General features: G+C 46.5%; 1 protein-coding gene across 1 annotated transcript in view; it reads left to right on the top strand.

The window, feature by feature from the left end:
• The first annotated feature begins 965 nt into the window (after nucleotides 1-965).
• The window catches only part of LSP1 (lymphocyte specific protein 1), a 105,852-nt gene continuing 83,753 nt past the window's right edge, over nucleotides 966-23,064 (top strand). Inside the window, exon 1 of the mRNA XM_063438351.1 lies at nucleotides 966-1,510. Within this exon, the coding sequence (XP_063294421.1) occupies nucleotides 1,431-1,510 (80 nt within the window). The 5' untranslated portion in view covers nucleotides 966-1,430. The remainder of the gene's footprint in view (nucleotides 1,511-23,064) is intronic.

Here is a 23,064-nt window from a genome sequence, read left to right as displayed (position 1 = left end):
TTGTCCTGTAGCTGACAGAGAATTTATCCAGTTCGGCTAATTTGACTCTGAATTTAGAAATCCACTTTGAATTCATCTTGAATTCTCACTTTAGTGAATAACATTTTCGCTTTTTAATGAATGATTCTGGCGAAGAATCAAATAGAACACTTCAAATAATAAATGCCAGTAATAATAATAATAATAATAATAATATTAATAAATAATAATAATATTAATATTATTAATAATAATATTAATATTAATAATAAATAATAATAATAATAATAATAATGATATTAATAATAATAATAATAATAATAATACTAATCATATTAATAATATTAATAATAATAATAGTATGTGAGCTGCTAAAAGAGCAGAATGTCAGAAGGGATTCTGGTTGGGCTATTATTGGCCTTCCATGTGGAATTTTCTTGCCAATTCTCTTCAATTCCCAATTCAGTGAATACAAACTCGTGTTGTATACTAAAACACTTCTTTTAATGTGTTCTGTTACAGTTTTGCAATATGCAATCCAAAGCTCTTGAAAGCAGCCATATTCTTTGTATACTAGGCTGAAGCTGCACTAGGTATTAAATCATGAAACTGGTTATTCCGTGCAGTATAGACTTCATTTACTCCTCTAAAAGTCTACTGAATCTCTGAACTGATAAAAGTGGACTTTACGAAATATCTATATTTTACTCAGAGATTTTGCTATCTGGGCACCTCATTCCAATCTGAGAGAAAATGTTTAAATCGACTTCTTTCTCTGCTTTGGTATGTAATAAATAATTATAGATTGTTCTGAGAATTCTACAAAAACTGCACACGTCGTTTATCTTCTTCAGTTTTTAAGATTCTCTTTGCAATAGGAAATACAGAAGTGAGCAATTTTGCCTGAAAACCACATCCTGAAGTTCACCAAAAAGGGGGGAGGGAGTGTGGCCACCCCGATGACACATTGCAGCTCGTGAAGAACCCTAAGTTGTTGCAAAGAATTAGAAAAGAATAGAGGGAGCAGATACACATAGCACAACTACGGCAGGTGTCGGATAGGTGATTCGTACAATTCAGAATCGAAAGACAAGACCAGTTAGGAGGTAACCGAATGACAATACGCCATACAGGCCAACGTAAGACTCGTGAAACCAATGATACACACAGTCATAGACAGAACAGGAAGTGACTCTACACATCACTACGTTAAAACATAGGACTTTAGAACCTTTCACACACTTCAAGAGAAGACGTTCATAAAACCAAACTTTTAGAAAACTGATATCAAGGGGGGAAAAAAGCTTTGAGTGTCAGAAAAAAAACCACTCGCCAACACCCATCTTTCTCATCTGGACTCCACTGAAGCACGACGTCCACGCGCAGTCTGCCCCACCCTCAGAGTACCAGAGAATTACACGCACAGAGTGACACTTCAGTGATAGGACAAGATGTCGGACAATGAAGAAATCCAGACAGATGAGGGGAACGAGGCACAGACACTGGAAGAGAGCTTGGAGGAGACACAGAGGTAAGTCATGTATAAATACACCAACCTATATCAAAATATAGGTAGATTTTCATTATGTATAACCATTTCTCTCTACAACATTGATTAAATGCATTTTATAAATATAGATTTTAAACAGTCTTTGGTTAACTTTATCATCCCAGATGTTTTAAAACTGCATTTCCCATGATACAGTGCTAGCCTAAACAGATTTCTCAAAATACCTGGCGGGCTATGTTAATTCATCATTAGCCTCTGGTATGATGTAGGTTAATATTGGAGAGTTCTCGTTTCACAGCAACTCATATTTTGTTACTTGGTCATAACTAAAACGATCGCACAAAATCTCTGATTTATGTCATTCAGTACAAACAACACTGTCCTAAAACGATTCTCCACACATCTGGTATATGTGCTATCCAGCCTTGTGTAAGGGTCTTGGCTAAATGCACTGCAAATGCTTTCAATCAAGCCCAATGGTTAATATATTGGATTACAGAATGACGGTTACACCATCAAGCAGTCCGGGGAGAGGCTGTGACTCAATCATCAAGCAGAGATGATTAGTGGTAGTCTTAAAGGGACAGTGATACTTAATAGTGAAATGTGTTAATTCATAAGTAAATGCTTGGTTTTCCTACCATGCTCTTATTCTGAAAGTGAAGACAGATTTATGTGAGTACGTGCTGATTTAATCTATTAAAGCCCTTAAGTAGTTTTTGTTAAAAATTAACCTGTAAAAGCCTAGTTTAGGGCGGTCCTATTCAGAGCAACATTAACCAGAAGGTAGCTTTAGGTGGCTGCCTCAGCCCAGGGGTCAGACAGAGGTCCCTGAACCATGAATTTGCCTGGTCCCATTAACCACCCCAATGGGAAGATTGAAGAAGGAGCCCCAAACTGGTAACCTGTCTTGGACCCCCTGGTGTAAAATGCCCTATTGAGCAATATGGAGAAGGTGTCCCCCGTCGCTTGCATTACAGCTTAAAATGAAAGAAGTTTTACTCAGCTCCCTGCGCTGATTTTCCACACCCCCCTGACATCACTGTGGCCGTGTGCTCATCGGGAATCCTGCGATTGGTCGGCTTCTCCGGCTCAAGCGCATGCTCTTGGCGATAAGGGGAGAGTTAAAAAAAATATATACTGAGGACAATGGAAGAAGATTTGTACGTCTGTTGTCAGTGTGCTGTGCGTAGTGACGACAGACACAGAATTGACATTGGCAGTGCCAACAAGCCCCCAGCACACAATTACAAATATCTCAAACACTGCACATCCAGAATCAGACTACCATGACCACTTCAAAACACTGTAATGGTTCCCGTGGTTGGAGTAACTCCTTAATCCTTTTCATGGAAGGCACTATGATTACTCTATAACCCCTACCACAGGGTCTATCCCAGGAACTATCAAACTTTCTACCGCAAATTAGATCACTTTAGTTCGTCTTAATTTTCTTTATCTCGGGCTGATACAATACTACTATGAGAGTCACTGTATTCATCTGAATAGAAACCGCACTGAGCAGAATGGTTTCCTGCTATCTTCAAATGGATCTGATTGCTGCTGCGAGGTTCATTGGAAGATATCTTGAACCAATTACAATCAAATTGCAACTGAACTACAACTACATGGCAGCCGTGTTTTCCCAAATTCACTTAAAAAGGGCGATTGACGAGAAGCAGATGCTGGGTATGTCTGGCTTGCACCAACTATAGTATTGGTAACACGTGAGTGTTTAATCTGAATTCCTGTGCACTGTAAACAGTATCCCACTAGCAGGGTTACTCCTCAGAAAACTGAGAATTGAAGGTGAATTCAAAATGTATTTCAAATTTAAGGCCAAACTGGAAGCATAGTTGAGTTAGAGAATGTATCCTGTTTGGTTATTTCAACCTTAAGGTGGAACTATGCATAAACTGTAAAGACGCCAGACAGTGACATTTCCGCTGGGGGTCCGGTGACTTGTTTAGTCGATAACCCTGGCTAGTAACTGAATTCACTCAGGCGGTATGTGGACACAACTTTTCCTGCATATCCCCACAGCGTGAAGCATTAATAAATGGACTTTAAAGACATGGTGATCTGGTTGGCCAACCTTGAAATCTTGCTTAAGCGCAAAGAAACTGGGACTTGCAGCTCAAAAAACGTTGCAAGGGCCAGGCTTAGACAGCTGATGCTCTTCTCCGTAAAAACATGGACTTTCTCTTTTGGTGAGATGAAGCTGCACACGGTGGGAGATTTCCGTTTAACATTTCCCATCTCGGCAGAGAGAGTTCATCGAATTGTGTGTCTTACAGGAACTCAGATTGTCACCTATAGATTCAAAACAAAACAACATTATGAATGGGGTGTTACCATTGCATTATATTAGTAGGTGTAGCAAGTTTAAAGCCATACTATACTAACCCTTACGCTATAGTGGTAGATAATTACACCCCCAAGATGACGTAAGTAAAGAGATTGACTTATCTTTACTCCATGGCTATGCCAGATGCGACTAAGGTGCTGGTCCATTCCACTGCTCTTTCTCGCCTTGACTACTGTAATCAGCTTCTCAGTGGTCTTACGTGCTCCCAACATGCGCCGTTACAGTTCATAATGAATGCGGCTGCAAGGCTCATCTTCCTGTCCACCCGCACCTCTCATGCCTCAACCTTCTGTCAGTCCCTACATTGGCTTCCTGTAAGATATAGGGCTCAATTTAAAATTCTGGTTCTTGCTTTCAAATCTCTACATAATGCTGCTCCCACCTATCTATCCTCCCTAATACACAAGTATGTCCCGTCTAGGCCCTTACGATCTGCTGAAGACTTACGTCTATCTTCTGTCCGTAATCCCACCTCTTCAAGACTTCTCGAGAGCTGTACCTCTTTCCTGTGGAACTCATTTCCCTCCTCCGTTAGATGCTCACCCAGTCTCCATTCCTTCACAAAATCATTAAAAACCCACTTCTTCATAAAAGCGTATCAATTAAACTGCTAATAGCTCCTGACTGATTCCTCTCTTGCAACTGTCATTAGTCTAATTACCTTTTGTGTGATTTTACCCCACTCCCTCTAGCATGTAAGCTCACTGAGCAGGCCCTCAATCCCTCTGTTACTGTGTCACTATACCCCACTCCCTCTAACATGTAACCTCACTGAGCAGGGCCCTCAATCCCTCTGTTACTGTGTCACTATACCCGACTCCCTCTAACATGTAACCTCACTGAGCACGACCTCAATCCCTCTGTTACTGTGTCACTATACCCCACTCCCTCTAACATGTAAACTCACTGAGCAGGCCCTCAATCCCTCTGTTACTGTGTCACTATACCCCACACCCTCTAACATGTAAACTCACTGAGCAGGGCCCTCAATCCCTCTGTTACTGTGTCACTATACCCCACTCCTTCTAACATGTAAACTCACTGAGCAGGCCCTCAATCCCTCTGTTACCATGTCACTATACCTCACTACCTCTAACATGTAAACTCACTGAGCAGGGCCTCAATCCCTCTGTTACTGTCACTATACCCCACTCCCTCTAAAATGTAAACTCACTGAGCAGGGCCCTCAATCCCTCTGTTACTGTGTCACTATACCCCCACTCCCTCTAACATGTAAACTCACTGAGCAGGCCCTCAATCCCTCTGTTACTGTGTCACTATACCCGACTCTCTCTAACATGTAACCTCACTGAGCAGGACCTCAATCCCTCTGTTACTGTGTCACTATACCCCACTCCCTCTAACATGTAAACTCACTGAGCAGGCCCTCAATCCCTCTGTTACTGTGTCACTATACCCCACTCCCTCTAACATGTAAACTCACTGAGCAGGCCCTCAATCCCTCTGTTACTGTGTCACTATACCCCACTCCCTCTAACATGTAAACTCACTGAGCAGGGCCTCAATCCCTCTGTTACTGTGTCACTATACCCCACTCCCTCTAACATGTAAACTCACTGAGCAGGGCCCTCAATCCCTCTGTTACTGTCACTATACCCCACTCCCTCTAACATGTAAGCTCACTGAGCAGGGCCCTCAATCCCTCTGTTACTGTGTCACTATACCCCACTCCCTCTAACATGTAAGCTCACTGAGCAGGCCCTCAATCCCTCTGTTACTGTGTCACTATACCCCACTCCATCTAGCATGTAAACTCACTGAGCAGGCCCTCTATCCCTCTGATACTGTGTCACTATACCCCACTCCCTCTAACATGTAAACTGACTGAGCAGGGCTCTCAAACCCTCTGTTATTGTGTCACTATACCCCACTCCCTCTAACATGTAAGCTCACTGAGCAGGCCCTCAATCCCTCTGTTACTGTGTCACTATACCCCACTCCATCTAGCATGTAAACTCACTGAGCAGGCCCTCTATCCCTCTGATACTGTGTCACTATACCCCACTCCCTCTAGCATGTAAGCTCACTGAGCAGGGCCCTCAATCCCTCTGTTACTGTGTCACTATACCCCACTCCCTCTAGCATGTAAGCTCACTGAGCAGGGCCCTCAATCCCTCTGTTACTGCCACTTTACCCCACTCCCTCTAACATGTAAACTCACTGAGCAGTGCCCTCAATCCCTCTGATACTGTGTCACTATACCCCACTCCCTCTAGCATGTAAGCTCACTGAGCCGGGCCCTCAATCCCTCTGTTACTGCCACTTTACCCCACTCCCTCTAACATGTAAACTCACTGAGCAGAGCCCTCAATCCCTCTGTTACTGTGTCACTATACCCCACTCCCTCTAACATGTAATCTCACTGAGCAGGCCCTCAATCCCGCTGTTACTGTGTCACTATACCCCACTCCCTCTAACATGTAAACTCACTGAGCAGGCCCTCAATCCCTCTGTTACTGTGTCACTATACCCCACTCCCTCTAACATGTAAACTCACTGAGCAGGGCCTCAATCCCTCTGTTACTGTGTCACTATACCCCACACCCTCTAACATGTAAACTCACTGAGCAGGGCCCTCAAACCCTCTGTTACTGTGTCACTATACCCCACTCCCTCTAACATGTAAGCTCACTGAGCAGGCCCTCAATCCCTCTGTTACTGTGTCACTATACCCCACTCCATCTAGCATGTAAACTCACTGAGCAGGCCCTCTATCCCTCTGATACTGTGTCACTATACCCCACTCCCTCTAACATGTAAACTCACTGAGCAGGGCCTCAATCCCTCTGTTACTGTGTCACTATACCCCACACCCTCTAACATGTAAACTCACTGAGCAGGGCCCTCAAACCCTCTGTTACTGTGTCACTATACCCCACTCCCTCTAACATGTAAGCTCACTGAGCAGGCCCTCAATCCCTCTGTTACTGTGTCACTATACCCCACTCCATCTAGCATGTAAACTCACTGAGCAGGCCCTCTATCCCTCTGATACTGTGTCACTATACCCCACTCCCTCTAGCATGTAAACTCACTGAGCAGAGCCCTCAATCCCTCTGTTACTGTGTCACTATACCCCACACCCTCTAACATGTAAGCTCACTGAGCAGGCCCTCAATCCCTCTGTTACTGTGTCACTATACCCCACTCCCTCTAACATGTAAGCTCACTGAGCAGGCCCTCAATCCCTCTGTTACTGTGTCACTATACCCCACTCCATCTAGCATGTAAACTCACTGAGCAGGCCCTCTATCCCTCTGATACTGTGTCACTATACCCCACTCCCTCTAGCATGTAAACTCACTGAGCAGAGCCCTCAATCCCTCTGTTACTGTGTCACTATACCCCACTCCCTCTAACATGTAAGCTCACTGAGCAGGCCCTCAATCCCTCTGTTACTGTGTCACTATACCCCACTCCCTCTAACATGTAAGCTCACTGAGCAGGGCCCTCAATCCCTCTGATACTGTGTCACTATACCCCACTCCCTCTAGCATGTAAACTCACTGAGCAGGCCCTCTATCCCTCTGATACTGTGTCACTATACCCCACTCCCTCTAGCATGTAATCTCACTGAGCAGAGCCCTCAATCCCTCTGTTACTGTGTCACTATACCCCACTCCCTCTAACATGTAAGCTCACTGAGCAGGGCCCTCAATCCCTCTGTTACTGTGTGTCCAACTTGTCTGGTTACAACTACATGTTTGTTTGTCCACCCACTATAAATTGCTGTGGAATTTATTGGCACTATATAAATAACATAATAATAATAATAATAATAATAATAATAATAATAATAATAATAATAATAATCTGTTTATGTGGTTTGTTCTCCAAACTGGAAATTGTCATTTTTGGACATTTTCAATTCAATTTTTAATTGTCAACAGTTCGCAATTTGGCGAATATTGTTTGTTTAGAATCCACCCTGAATTAGACAATGATACATTTTGTTTTATCACACAGCATTTTCTGGTTTTTGCATTCTATGACTGGAGCCACATTATCGGCAGGGCTTTGTCAGAGTGCTGGATCCATCTCACGTGGTCCCCAGAAACCGCTCCTAAGAACAAAATGAGCAATGAGTGTCTGCAGTACGGTGAAGCCCTGCTCTTGGGTGAAAGAGTCAATTTGTGGGAGGATCACAGGGCAACGCCTGCACTGACGAAATACTCATTTTGCAAACACGCTGTTGATGCTTTTTGTCGGCGGTGTTGCAGATTTCTCTAGTTCTTTCCCAATAGATCACACTTAGCAAATTGTATTTCTTATTTTATGGGTATCAGTGTAAATATACTCTATTGCCAAGAATGACTTCCTCACACTGTTATGGGTAACTGGTTGGGAATCGGAAATCTCTGCTCTGGGTGAGGAGATTAGCAGGGCTATTTACTGAAGTTAGAATTCAAGGTGTATTTGATTTAAAATCAAAATAGCCGAAATTGATTAATTGGCTGCATTGGCCTTAGATGTGAAATTCACCTTAAATTCTCACTTTATATAATCCTATTCAGGTAAGGACGCTATGCTATATTTTACCTTGTAGCTCTAATTAAGTTAAGGGGAACCAGTGGCCTGACCTCCCTTCTCTTAATCAGTTTGGTGTCATTTTAGGAAATTCGTTCACTGAGTGAAGCCTGTCTGCGAGTAGCACCATGTCCGTCCCAAACGTTAACATACCTCCCAACATTTCAAATGGCCAAAAAAAGGACACCTCAACTTAAGGAGTTTGATTGGGGTGTGTGGCAAGGGGGGGGGCTGTTCAGAGACATTTTACGTGACTTACTAATAACAATTTTATTGCTGTGGAGTTCTGTTATACATTCAGACACATTACTGTGAGTATTATTGCTGTGGGGCTCTGTTATAAACTCAGACACATTACTGGGAGTATTATTGCTGTGGATCTCTGTCAGACACATTACTGGGAGTATTATTGCTGTGGAGCTCTGTTATGCACTCACACACATTACTGGGAGTTTACTAGGAGTATTATTGCTGCGGAGCTCTGTTATACACTCAGACACATTACTGGGAGTATTATTGCTGTGGAGTTCTGTTATACACTCAGACACATTACTGGGAGTATTATTGCTGTGGAGCTCTGTTATACACTCAGTCACATTACTGGGAGTATTATTGCTGTGGAGCTCTGTTATACACTCAGACACATTACTGGGAGTATTATTGCTGTGGAGCTCTGTTATACACTCAGACAAATTACTGGGAGTATTATTGTTGTGGAGCTCTGTTATACACTCGGACACATTACTGGGAGTATTATTGCTGTGGAGCTCTGTTATACACTCAGACACATTACTGGGAGTATTATTACAGTGGAGCTCTGTTATACACTCAGACACATTACTGGGAGTATTATTGCTGTGGAGCTCTGTTATACACTCAGACACATTACTGGGAGTATTATTGCTGTGGAGCTCTGTTATACACTCAGACACATTACTGGGAGTATTATTGCTGTGGAGCTCTGTTATACATTCAGACACATTACTGTGAGTAGTATTGCTGCGGAGCTCTGTTATACACTCAGACACATTACTGGGAGTAGTATTGCTGTGGAGTTCTGTTATACACTCAGACACATTACTGGGAGTAGTATTGCTGTGGAGCTCTGTTATACACTCAGACACATTACTGGGAGTATTAATTCTGTGGAGCTCTGTTATACACTCAGACACATTACTGGGAGTATTATTACAGTGGAGCTCTGTTATACATTCAGACACATTACTGTGAGTATTATTGCTGTGGGGCTCTGTTATAAACTCAGACACATTACTGGGAGTATTATTGCTGTGGATCTCTGTCAGACACATTACTGGGAGTATTATTGCTGTGGAGCTCTGTTATGCACTCACACACATTACTGGGAGTTTACTAGGAGTATTATTGCTGCGGAGCTCTGTTATACACTCAGACACATTACTGGGAGTATTAATTCTGTGGAGCTCTGTTATACACTCAGACACATTACTGGGAGTATTATTACAGTGGAGCTCTGTTATACACTCAGACACATTACTGGGAGTATTATTGCTGCGGAGCTCTGTTATACACTCAGAAGGGCCGGACTGGGAATGAAAAGCAGCCCTGGAAAAAAATTCCATACCAGCCCCGTAATGCATCGCGCCAGCATAGTGCGCAGATATGGAAGCGGGAAAAAAACTGAAAACTAGCACTCAAACATGAAAGAAATTGTTTGTGCATGGAGGGGTGCTGTGTGCGTAAAGGGGTGCTGTGTGCGTGAAGGTGTGAAGGTGTTCTGTGTGTGGTGGGGGGGGGGTTCTGTGTGTGTGGAGGGGTGCTGTTGGTGGGGGGGTGGAGTGTAGTGTGTGTATGGGGGGGGGTTATAGCATTGATATATTTATATATAAAAAAAACTTTTTAATCCCCTCCCCCTTTACCTTTGGTCAGGGCCCAGGGGAGAGGGGGAACTTTTCAATCCCTGGTGGTCCAGTGGTGGTGCGTGCTGTTCAGCCTGCAGCTCCTCTGGCTGCAGGCTGACTTCGCTCTTCTCCCGCGAGAACGGCAGGCAGGTCGGAGCGTTGCCATGGTAACACACGGCAACGCTCCAAAATGCCTGCTCGCGGGAGGAGCGTTCTCGCTTGCAGGTTCCTGTCAGACCGGGTAGGGGAACAGAAGCTCCCCTACCCAGTGGCATACACATGACCTATGGGGCCCCGGTGCGAAAATTGATCCCTGGGCCCCCCCCCCCGCACGCTTACTCTGCGCAGGCCGGGGCCGCAACACATGGCGGCGGGCACCTGGTCGCAGGGGTTGCGACCCCTGCGACCGGGGTATGTACACCAGTGCATGCAGATGCACACACACTTAACCCCTTAAGGACCAAACTTCTGTAATAAAAGGGAATCATGACATGTCCTTAAGGGGTTAAAGGACCACTACAGACACCCAGATCACATCAGCTCAATGAAGTGGTCTGGGTGTCAGGTCCCTCTAGTTTTAACCCTGCAGCTAAAAGCATAGCAGTTTCAGAGAAACTGCTATGTTTCACTGAGGGTTAATCCAGCCTCTAGCGGCTGTCTCACTGACAGCCGCTAGAGGAGCTTCCGCGATTCTAAGACACTGAACGTCCATAGGAAAGCATTGAGTAATGCTTTCCTATGGGCGGTTTGAATGCGCGCACGGCTCTTGCCGTGCATGCACATTCGGAGCTGAGCGGCGGAGGGATCCCCAGCGCCAAGGGAGTCCGGCGCTGGTGAAAGGTAAGTGCTGAAGACACACACACACTCTCACGAACAGACGCATACACACTAGCTAACAGACACACACATTTACTGACAGAGACACACTCAGCGACAGACATACATACACACTCACTTACAAAACATACACTCTCACTGACAAACACACACTCACTAACAGACATCAAACAGACTCACTAACACAAACACACTCAGTAACAGACTCACTGACACTCACTAGCAGACACACACTCACTGACACTAACACTCATAGTAACAGTCACAGTAACACTAACACACACAGTAACACACACACTAACACTCACAGTAACACTAACACACACACACACTAACACTCACAGTAACACTAACACACACACACACACACACACACTAACACATTTTTTTTTAATTTAGTCCCCCCAGCCTCCTTACCTTTTGGAGTGCTGAGGGGATTCCCTGGGGTCCAGTGGTGCTGCTGGGCTCCAGGGGGGCCGGTCACCCGGCGGGCAGGCAGGCTTGCCGGTGCGTGAGGGAGCACTCTCCCCTGAGTGCTTCCTCTTCAGGTCCCTCGCGCGCCGCGTACTGATACAGGCGCCGGAAGATGACGTCATCTTCCGGCTCCAGTATCATTGCGGTGCGCGAGGGAGCTGAAGAGGAAGCACTCAGGGGAGAGTGCTCCCTCGCGCACCGGCCAGCCTGCCTGCCCACCGGGTGTAAGCAGGGCCAGCCTCGGGGGGCCCCCCAGGAGAAGAGGCTGGCCCAGTGCCACTGCCCCTACCCGGTCTGTCAGCCCGGCCACGCTACATTCTGTGACCGGCAGGAGAGGAGCGCATCCCCTCCTGCCGGTCACCCTGTAATTGCGGCCCGGGCTGGTGCACACTAGGCGGCCGCGCACCGGCCACCTAGTGTGCCGGCCCACTGGGAAATTTCCCGGTGTCCCGGTGGACCAGTCCGGCCCTGACACTCAGACACATTACTGGGAGTATTATTGCTGTGGAGCTCTGTTATACACTCAGACACATTACTGGGAGTATTATTGCTGTGGAGCTCTGTTATACACTCGGACACATTACTGGCAGTATTATTGCTGTGGAGCTCTGTTATACACTCAGACACATTACTGGGAGTATTATTGCTGTGGAGCTCTGTTATACACTCAGACACATTACTGGGAGTATTATTACAGTGGAGCTCTGTTATACACTCAGACACATTACTGGGAGTATTATTGCTGTGGAGCTCTGTTATACACTCAGACACATTACTGGGAGTATTATTGCTGTGGAGCTCTGTTATACACTCAGACACATTACTGGGAGTATTATTGCTGTGGAGCTCTGTTATACACTCAGACACATTACTGGGAGTATTATTACTGTGGGGCTCTGTTATACACTCAGACACATTACTGGGAGTATTATTGCTGTGGAGCTCTGTTATACACTCAGACACATTACTGGGAGTATTATTGCTGCGGAGCTCTGTTATACACTCAGACACATTACTGGGAGTATTACTGCTGTGGAGCTCTGTTATACACTCAGACACATCACTGGGAGTATTATTGCTGCGGAGCTCTGTTATACACTCAGACACATTACTGGGAGTATTACTGCTGTGGAGCTCTGTTATACACTCAGACACATCACTGTGAGTATTATTACTGTGGAGCTCTGTTATACACTCAGACACATTACTGGGAGTATTATTGCAGTGGGGCTCTGTTATACACTCAGACACATTACTGGGAGTATTATTGCTGTGGGGCTCTGTTATACACTGAGACACATTACTGGGAGTATTATTACTGTGGGGCTCTGTTATACACTCAGACACATTACTGGGAGTATTATTACTGTGGGGCTCTGTTATACACTCAGACACATTACTGGGAGTATTATTGCTGTGGGGCTCTGTTATACACTCAGACACATTACTGGGAGTATTACTGCTGTGGAGCTCTGTTATACACTCAGACACATTACTGGGAGTATTATTGCTGTGGAGCTCTGTTATACACTCAGACACATTACTGGGAGTATTATTGCTGTGGGGCTCTGTTATACACTCAGACACATTACTGGGAGTATTATTGCTGTGAGGCTCTGTTATACACTCAGACATATTACTGGGAGTATTATTACTGTGGAGCTCTTGTTATACACTCAGACACATTACTGGGAGTATTATCGCTGTGGAGCTCTGTTATACACTCAGACACATTACTGGGAGTATTATTGCTGTGGAGCTCTGTTATACACTCAGACACATTACTGGGAGTATTACTGCTGTGGAGCTCTGTTATACACTCAGACACATTACTGGGAGTATTATTGCTGTGGAGCTCTGTTATACACTCAGACACATTACTGGGAGTATTATTGCTGTGGAGCTCTGTTATACACTCAGACACATTACTGGGAGTATTATTACTGTGGGGCTCTGTTATACACACAGACACATTACTGGGAGTATTATTGCTGGGGTGCCCTGTTATACACACAGACACATTACTGGGAGTATTATTGCTGTGGAGCTCTGTTATACACTCAGACACATTACTGGGAGTATTATTGCTGTGGAGCTCTGTTATACACTCAGACACATTACTGGGAGTATTATTGCAGTGGGGCTCTGTTATACACTCAGACACATTACTGGGAGTATTACTGCTGTGGAGCTCTGTTATACACTCAGACACATTACTGGGAGTATTATTGCTGTGGAGCTCTGTTATACACTCAGACACATTACTGGGAGTATTATTGCTGTGGAGCTCTGTTATACACTCAGACACATTACTGGGAGTATTATTGCTGTGGAGCACTGTTATACAGTCAGACACATTACTGGGAGTATTATTGCTGTGGAGCTCTGTTATACACTCAGACATATTACTGGGAGTATTATTACTGTGGAGCTCTGTTATACACAGATTGAGTGCTTTCCTATGAGACTGGCTGAATGCGCGCGCAGCTCTTGCTGCGCATGCGCATTCAGCTGATGACTGGGAAAGGAGGAGGAGGGGGGCACCCTCAGGGCACTATAGTGCCAGGAAAACGCGTATGCACTATAGTGGTCCTATATTTTAGGCAGTCTTCCCCTCTCTGCTGTGGGTTACCTACAACCCCCATGAATCTCTGCCAATATGTCTAGAAACAGTCTTACTGAGAAACGAACGTTAGAAACCCTAACTCCATAGCGTTAAGGACACGGCCGGTCTAGCAGAAAAAGAAGGCCTTTCGCAATGATACGATATTCAGAAAGATCTGAAATGTGAACCTGACTATTCGTGACTCATTCTCGCCAAGGAAGCCAAAAACCACAAAACTGCACATGTTAACTCTTTCACTGTCCCGTGTCTGTGCAACACTTAGCACGTACCTCCCCTTTGCAGAATGAAATGGTTAAATTGACTTATTCTCTGAAATATACGTCAAAACCGGAAATATCACTTTAAAGGGGCACTCCAGGGTGTCGTACAGGTAACGTATAAAAAGAATAAGAAAGGGATGCTACGATTGCAGCTTTTTCCACCGGGCCGAGGCCACCTCTTACCATTACCATAAGCGTGTATAGGATGTCACAGTACGCACTTACCAAGATCTCCCACTAGGGCTATTCAGTAAAGTGTGGATTGTACTGAATTCAAATTGGAAAAATTCTCTAAGTCAACTATGTATCCAGTTTTGATATTTCGGCCGAAAATGTGAGATTTACTTTCAATATACTTTACAATGTCTACAGATCACATTTCAGTGAATAACCTGTTGAAATCAATGTGATATGTGTAAATACTACTAGTGGCATTTCATTCATTAAGATAGGAGTAGTCCCAGAAGATTGGAAACAAGAAAGGTAATAGGGTGGAGTCTGGCAACTATAGGCCAGTAAGCCTTACTTCAGTAGTGGGGAAAGTAATGGAAACCATGTTAAAGGATAGGATTGTTGAACATCTAAAAACACATGTATTTCAAGATCAGAGACAACATGGGTTTACTTCAAGGAGATAATGCCAAACTAATCGTATTGATTTTTTTGATTGGGTAACTAAAAAAATAGATCAGGGTGGTCCGCATTGAAGGAGCCCATCAGGTGGCCTATGCTCTTGGGGTCACCCGATGGCAATGGATTTCCTGGGGCCCAGTCAGCGTTGGGGCGCTTTAAGAGAGCAACCGGGTCCCAGTGATATCAGAGCTGGGATAAAGCCGTCACTTCCTCCCAGCCTACAGAGCACGCTGCACAGGATGAGAGGAGGTAGCCAGAGTGGGAGTTCTGACTCTCATCAGCATGAGGCAGCCACTGGACCCCAGGGAAGTCACTACATTTTTTTAACAGTTTGTGTGTGTGTGATAGAGAATGTCTGTATCAGCATATTTGGGTGTGTTTCTGTGTGTGCTTCTATCTTTGTGTGTCTGTATGTCTGTGTGTCTGTGTAGCAGACCACGGGGAAAACCCAACCGGTTACCTCTGTTATTTCCTTCCTTCAGCCCCTCAGGAACCCTTAGAACAGGCATACAGCTATTCCCCCAGAAACTGGACGACACACAGTTCTGGAGGTACAACACAATTTTAATTGAGCCACACATAGCTTTTATGCATAGCCCCATGCAAGGGGTCTTCAACACACACATAGGTCGTATCCCAGGATCCTCTACACCAGGGATCCCAAGCGTGGGAACGGGGGGTCGCTGTCCCTTTGTCTCCCAAATATGGAAAGTCAGCCACTGTGAACGTTCCAATGGGGCACCGGGGAGGTCCTCATTCAGGAGACGAGTCGGGAAGCAATCCACAAATGCCCTGGCTGGCAATAGTCTATACAAAATGGCGGCCACCCAGGGGAGCACTCATTAACTGCCTCCCTTGCTTTTTCGCTACTATGGTAAAGGTGAGAACGTAGCTGTTTAGTTGATAAGTGAGTGCGCTGGATTTCTATTTTTACTGTACTTATTGGCCCCCAGCAGCACCCCATTCATGCATGTTTAGGTGAGTGCAGCCAGCCCCGTGTTAGTACATAGTGATGTACCGAACTGTTCACTGGCGAATAGTTCCTGGCGAACATAGCGGCGGGCAAACACATTCGACGCTCCCTATTCATCATCATTGAGTAAACTTTGACCTTGTGCCTCTCGGTCAGCAGACACATTCCAGCAAATTAGCAGCAGACCCTCCCTTCCAGACCCTCCCACCTCCTGTACAGCATCCATTTTAGATTCATTCTGAAGCTGCATTCTTAGATAGAGGAGGGAAAGTGTAGCTGCTGCTGATTAGATAGGGAAATTGATATCTAGGCTAGGGTATTCAGTGTCCACTACAATCCTGAAGGACTCATCTGATCTCTGCTGTAAGGACAGCACCCCAAAAAGCCCTTTTTAGGGCTAGAACAACAGTCTTTTTTTTTTTTTTTTTGTGTGTAATGTAATTGCAGTTGCCTGCCTGCCTGCCAGCTTCTGTGTCAGGCTCACAGTGGATACTGTGCCCACTTGCCCAGTGCCACCACTCATATCTGGTGTCACAATAGCTTAAGCTTGCATTTACAAAAAAATTTTTTTCACTGTAATAGATTGAATAGCAGTTAGTTGTCTGCCAGCTTCTGTGTCAGGCTCACAGTGGATACTGTGCCCACTTGCCCAGTGCCACCACTCATATCTGGTGTCACAATAGCTAAAGCTTGACATTTAAAAACAAAAATCTTTTTTTCACTGTAATAGATTGAATAGCAGTTAGTTGTCTGCCAGCTTCTGTGTCAGGCTCACAGTGGATAATGTGCCCACTTGCCCAGTGCCACCACTCATATCTGGTGTCACAATAGCTTAAGCTTGCATTTAAACCAAAAAAATGTTTTTCACTGTAATAGATTGAATAGCAGTTAGTTGTCTGCAAGCGTCTGGGTGTCAGGCCTTCAGCGTGTACTCTGCCAACCTCTGCAAGTGCACTTTGCCACTCATATCTGGTGTGACAATAGCGTGCCTTTAAAAAGAAAAAACGTTTTTCACTGTAAGCTAATAGCAGCCAGTGTCCTTCAAGCTGGTGTGACAGGCCTTCAGCGTGTACTCTGCCAACCTCTGCCAGTCCACTTTGCCACTCATATCAGGTGTGACAATAGCATGCCTTTAAAAAGAAAAAAAGTTTTTCACTGTAAGCTAATAGCAGTCAGTGTCCTTCAAGCGTGTGTGTCAGGCCTTCAGCGTGTACTCTGCCAACCTCTGCCAGTCCACTTTGCCACTCATATCAGGTGTGACAATAGCGTGCCTTTAAAAAGAAAAAAAAGATTTTCACTGTAAGCTAATAGCAGTCAGTATCCTTAAAGCGGGTGTCAGGCCTTCAGCGTGTACTCTGCCAACCTCTGCAAGTTCACTTTGCCACTCATATCTGGTGTGACAAAGTGCACTTGCAGAGGTTGGCAGAGTACACGCTGAAGGCCTGACACCCGCTTTAAGGACACTGACTGCTATTAGCTTACAGTGAAAATCTTTTCTTTTTAAAGGCACGCTATTGTCACACCTGATATGAGTGGCAAAGTGGACTGGCAGTCAGTGTCCTTCAAGCTGGTGTGTCAGACCTTCAGCGTGTACTCTGCCAACCTCTGCCAGTGCACTTTGCCACTCATATCTGGTGTCACAATAGCATGCATTTAAAAACCTGCCAACCTCTGCCAGTCCACTTTGCCACTCATATCAGGTGTGACAATAGTGTGCCTTTAAAAAGAAAAAAAGATTTTCACTGTAAGCTAATAGCAGTCAGTGTCCTTAAAGCGGGTGTCAGGCCTTCAGCGTGTACTTTGCCAACCTCTGCAAGTGCACTTTGCCACTCATATCTGGTGTGACTATAGCGTGCCTTTAAAAAGAAAAAAAGTTTTTCACTGTAAGCTAATAGCAGTCAGTGTCCTTAAAGCGGGTGTCAGACCTTCAGCGTGTACTCTGCCAACCTCTGCCATTCCACTTTGCCACTCATATTTGGTGTCACAATAGCGTTCATTTAAAAACAAAAAACTTTTTTCACTGTTATAGATTGAATAGCAGTTAGTTGTCTTCAAGCGGATGTGTCAGGCCTACAGCGTGTACTCTGCCAACCTCTGCCACTGCACAGTGCCACTTATATCTGGTCTCACAGTAGCTTGCACGCATAGTACCACTAATCCAAAAAAAAAAATGACAGGCAGAGGCAGGCCACCCCGCAGGGGCCATCGTGGTCGTGGTGCTGTGATTCCCTTTGGCCCTAGAATAATGCCCAGTTTTCAGAGGCCACATACCCTGAACTTGAAAGGTTCTGAGGACATAGTTGACTGGCTAACACAGGACACCCAATCTTCTACAGCTTCCGCTCGGAACCTTGACGCACTATCCTCCTCTAGCTTAGCTTCGGGCACCTCTCAAGATACCACTCACCCACCTGCCACCACCACCAACACTAGCACCACAGCCGCTTCACTTGGTATGTCAGAGGAGTTATTCACACATCCGTTTGAAGAAATGAGTGATGCGCAACCATTATTGCCAGAGGATGTAGATAACAGGGATATGTCTCAGGCAGGCAGCATTACACACATGGACGTACGGTGTGATGATGATGATGTTGTACCTGCTGCTGCTTCATTTGCTGAGTTGTCAGATACAAGTGAAGCGGTTGATGATGACGATGCGTCCATGGGTGCCCGCTCGGCAAGAAGAAGAACAGGACGAATTTTCAGATGGGGAGACAGAGAGGAGGAGACGAGTTGGAAGCAGGGGGAGGTCGTCGCAAGGAGCTAGTGGCACAGTCAGACAGCATGCATCGGCACCCGGGGTCATCCTGACAGCACGCCAATCAACGCATGCTGTGTCCACCACCAGAATGCCGTCATTGCAGAGCTCAGCAGTGTGGCATTTTTTTTGTGTGTCTGCCTCTGACAACAGTGATGCCATTTGCAACCTGTGCCAAAGGAAACTGAGTCGTGGGAGGTCCAACACCCACCTAGGTACAACTGCTTTGCGTAGGCACATGATCTCACATCACAAACGCCTATGGGATCCACACATGAGTACAAGCAGCACGCCTACTCTAAGCCGCCATCCTCCTCCTGGTCCAGCATCTTCAGCCACGTCAACCACTGCTGTCCTTCTTGCCCCCTCTCAACCATCCGCCACTCCGTCTCCCGCCTTAAACAGTTCCCGCTCATCTGCCCACAGTCAGGTGTCTGTCAAGGACATGTTTGAGCGTAAGAAGCCAATGTCAGAAAGTCACCCCCTTGCCCGGCGTCTGACAGCTGGCTTGTCCGAACTATTAGCCCGCCAGCTTTTTTTTTTTTTTGTCAATCAATTTTTATTGAAGGTTTTCTTTTTGTTATGTCAGCGTTTGGTTGGATACAAAAATAAAAGAGGGGTAGGGTGCATAATACGTTACATGAGACAACATATGTCATGAAAAGACAATTGGGTGAAAAGAGTAATAAACAACAACCATACATTGACATTTTGACATGAGAGTAATATAGCTTAGGGAGAGCAGCGGCATAGTCCGTGTCTACGGTTTTGTGATTAAGGATCAAATGAGTGGTTCAGCTGCCTTCTAAATGTACCCCTAACCTAGGGGGCAGCGGGGGGGAGAGCGGGGGATTTTTTAGTGTGGGAGTGCGCTCCACCATACAGGTGGGCACTCTAGCTTCAGGGAGCCGTAGCTTCTCACTATGGGTGGGAGGGTGTTTAGGCTCCTTTGAGCGTTCTGGACTGGGGTGGCCAATGGAGCTATTTCTGGTCAAACTATAGTCCAATAAAACTTGCTAGAAAAAAATGGGATACATACTGTGTGCGCTGTGGCACTAATCACAAAGAGTTCAGATTACATCTTCGTGATTGTCATTGTCCACTATATTCAAGTCCCCGATGAGGGGGTCTGAGGCCTCCTTGAGGTGGAGGGGTCGGTGTTCTGTGGGTCCCATGCTTGAATGATTGATCGTTGAGCAGGAGTTGTCTTCGGGGCCATTAAGCCCAGTTTCCGCAGGATTTGTGGTGCTTCTGCCAGTGTAGATATTTTATGTACCTTCCCTTCGTGAGATACCACCAGGAACCTAGGTGATCTCCAGTGATATTCCATCCCGGCTGTTCGCAGCTGGCTGGTAACAGGATTCAGAGATCTTCTCCACTGCAGAGTTGACCTGGTAAGGTCTTGATAAAAGGAGAGTGTGGTGCCTTCAAATGCTAGCGGTGTCTTTCCTCGTAGTGCTGTCAGCAGGCTTTGCTTATCTTGCGCGGTTGAACAGCGGACTATGACATCTCTTGTCCCTGGCAAGCGTGCGTTGCTCGGTAACGGCAGGCGGTAGGTTCCGTCTAGGGAAAACTTCTTTGCCTGGCTTGGTGGGAGCACCGAGGCCACCAGCCTCCGGAGATAATGTGGGAGTTCGTCGGGTGTGATTGGGTCGGGTATGCCCCGAATTTTAAGATGATTGCGACTTGACCTATCATCTAGTGCTGTGAAATGGAGTGCCAGGGCTTGTTGAGTCGCGTGCATGTTGGAAACCGTGTCAGATAGGGCCGACAGATCCCTACGGAGGTCGGTGATGTCGCCCTCTGACACTGCCACCCTGTCATTTACCGCTTGTAGGTCGGTCTTTATTCCTGCCACATCGGCTGCTAATAGGCCTTTTATCTCTGCAACCAGGTTACGGAAGTCGCGTTGTGTGACCGCGGCTGATCCCTCTGTGTCCCCTGCTGGGTGAAGTACCTGGTCAGGGGCCGGGTCAGCCTGTATCCCATCCGTTACGGCCTGCTCGACTTCAGGCTCCCTTGCCGACATTTTTGTCGGTGGCTGCCGTTGGAGCATGGACCCAATGTCTCTGGACCCCGTGGGTGCCTCTGGATTCTGCCTCTGCGTCCGACGCCCCATAGTCGGTGTCTGGGTAGGTGGCGGGGTGGGCAGGTAAGCTTCAGAGTCTGAGTCGGCCAGGGGTTCAAGGCCTTGGAGCAGCGCCGATAGGTCTAGGCCTGTGTGCGGTCTGTAGGCCCCAGATCTCCGCTTCTGGCATTTCGGTTTGGCGGCTTGTAGGAATGGCATAGGACGCCTCTTGGTGGGCTCCTCTGGTAGAGCCGGTGTTTCTATGCTCCAATGTGGGGTGATTCCCCCGAGAATCGGCAGTTTTTCCGTGTCGGGAATGGAGCGTTGGGAGATGGCGACCGCTCCGGCTCGAGGTTAGGCTCCTCCCCCCAGCCCGCCAGCTTTTACCATACAAGCTGGTGGAGTCTGAGGCGTTCAAAAAAATTGTAGCTATTGGGACACCGCAGTGGAAGGTACCCGGATGAAATTTATTTTCACAAAAGGCAATCCCCAACCTGTACTCGATTGTGCAAAAGGAAGTAATGGCATGTCTGGCACACAGTGTTGGGGCAAGGGTCCATCTGACCACTGATACCTGGTCTGCAAAGCATGGTCAGGGCAGGTATATCACCTACACTGTGCATTGGGTAAACCTGCTGACGGCTGCCAAGCATGGAATGCGTGGCTCTGCAGAGGAGTTGGTGACACCACTTGCAGGCAGGCCTGCTGCCACCTCCTCTACTCCATCCTCTTCCATAACCTCCTCGGCTGAGTCCTCTTCTGCTGCTGCGTCTTGCTCCACATCAACGGCACCCCCCCAGCTCCCCAGGTACTATTCCACATCCCGGATACGGCAGTGTCACGCTGTCTTGGGTTTGACTTGCTTGAAAGCAGAGAGTCACACCGGACCAGCACTCCTGTCCGCCCTGAATGCACAGGTGGAAAAGTGGCTGACTCCGCAGCAACTGGATATCGGCAAAGTGGTTTGTGACAACGGAACAAATTTGTTGGCGGCATTGAAGTTTGGCAAGTTGACACATGTGCCGTGCATGGCACATGTGTGTAATCTGATCGTACAACGCTTTGTGCATAAGTACACAGGCTTACAGGACGCCCTGAAGCAGGCCAGGAAGGTGTGTGGCCATTTCAGGCGTTCCTACACGGCCATGGCGCACTTTGCAGATATTCAGCGGCGAAACAACATGCCAGTGAGGCGCTTGATTTGCAACAGCCCGACACGTTGGAATTCAACACTCCTAATGTTCGACCGCCTGCTCCAACAAGAAAAAGCCGTTAATGAATATTTGTATGACCGGGGTGCTAGGATAGCCTCTGGGGAGCTGGGAATTTTTTTGCCACGTTACTGGACGCTCATGCGCAATGCCTGTAGGCTCATGCGTCCTTTTGAGGAGGTGACAAACCTAGTCAGTCGCACTGAAGGCACCATCAGCGACATCATACCATTTGTTTTCTTCCTGGAGCGTGCCCTGCGAAGAGTGCTGGATCAGGCCGTAGATGAGCGTGAAGAGGAAGAGTTGTGGTCACCATCACCACCAGAAACAGCCTTATCAGCATCGCTTGCTGGACCTGCGGCAACGCTGGAAGAGGATTGTGAGGAAGAGGAGTCAGAGGAGGAATGTGGCTTTGAGGAGGAGGAGGAAGACCAACCACAACAGGCATCCCAGGGTGCTCGTTGTCACCTATCTGGTACCCGTGGTGTTGTACGTGGTGTTGTACGTGGATCTCATTGAGATCACTGAGGAGGAGGAACGGGAAATGTGTAGCTCGGCATCCAACCTTGTGCAAATGGGGTCTTTCATGCTATCGTCCCTGTTGAGGGACCCTCGTATAAAAAGGCTGAAGGAGAACGGCCTGTACTGGGTGTCCACGCTACTAGACCCCCGGTATAAGCAGAAAGTGGTGGAAATGTTACCGAATTACAACAAGTTGGAAAGGATGCAGCATTTGCAAAATAAATTTAAAGTATGCTTTACACAGCGTATAAGGGTGATGTCACAGAACAATGGGAATCTAACAGGGGAAGAGGTGAAAGTCATCCTCCTCGTCCCACGACCACGCCGGCAAGGACAGGACGCTTTAAAGACGTGTTGTTGATGGAGGACATGCGGAGCTTTTTAAGTCCTAGGCATCGCCACAGCCCTTCGGGA

Source organism: Pelobates fuscus, chromosome 12 (genome assembly GCF_036172605.1).
Source record: "Pelobates fuscus isolate aPelFus1 chromosome 12, aPelFus1.pri, whole genome shotgun sequence".
NCBI lineage: Eukaryota > Metazoa > Chordata > Amphibia > Anura > Pelobatidae > Pelobates > Pelobates fuscus.
This window is presented reverse-complemented; position numbering and strand designations above follow the sequence as displayed.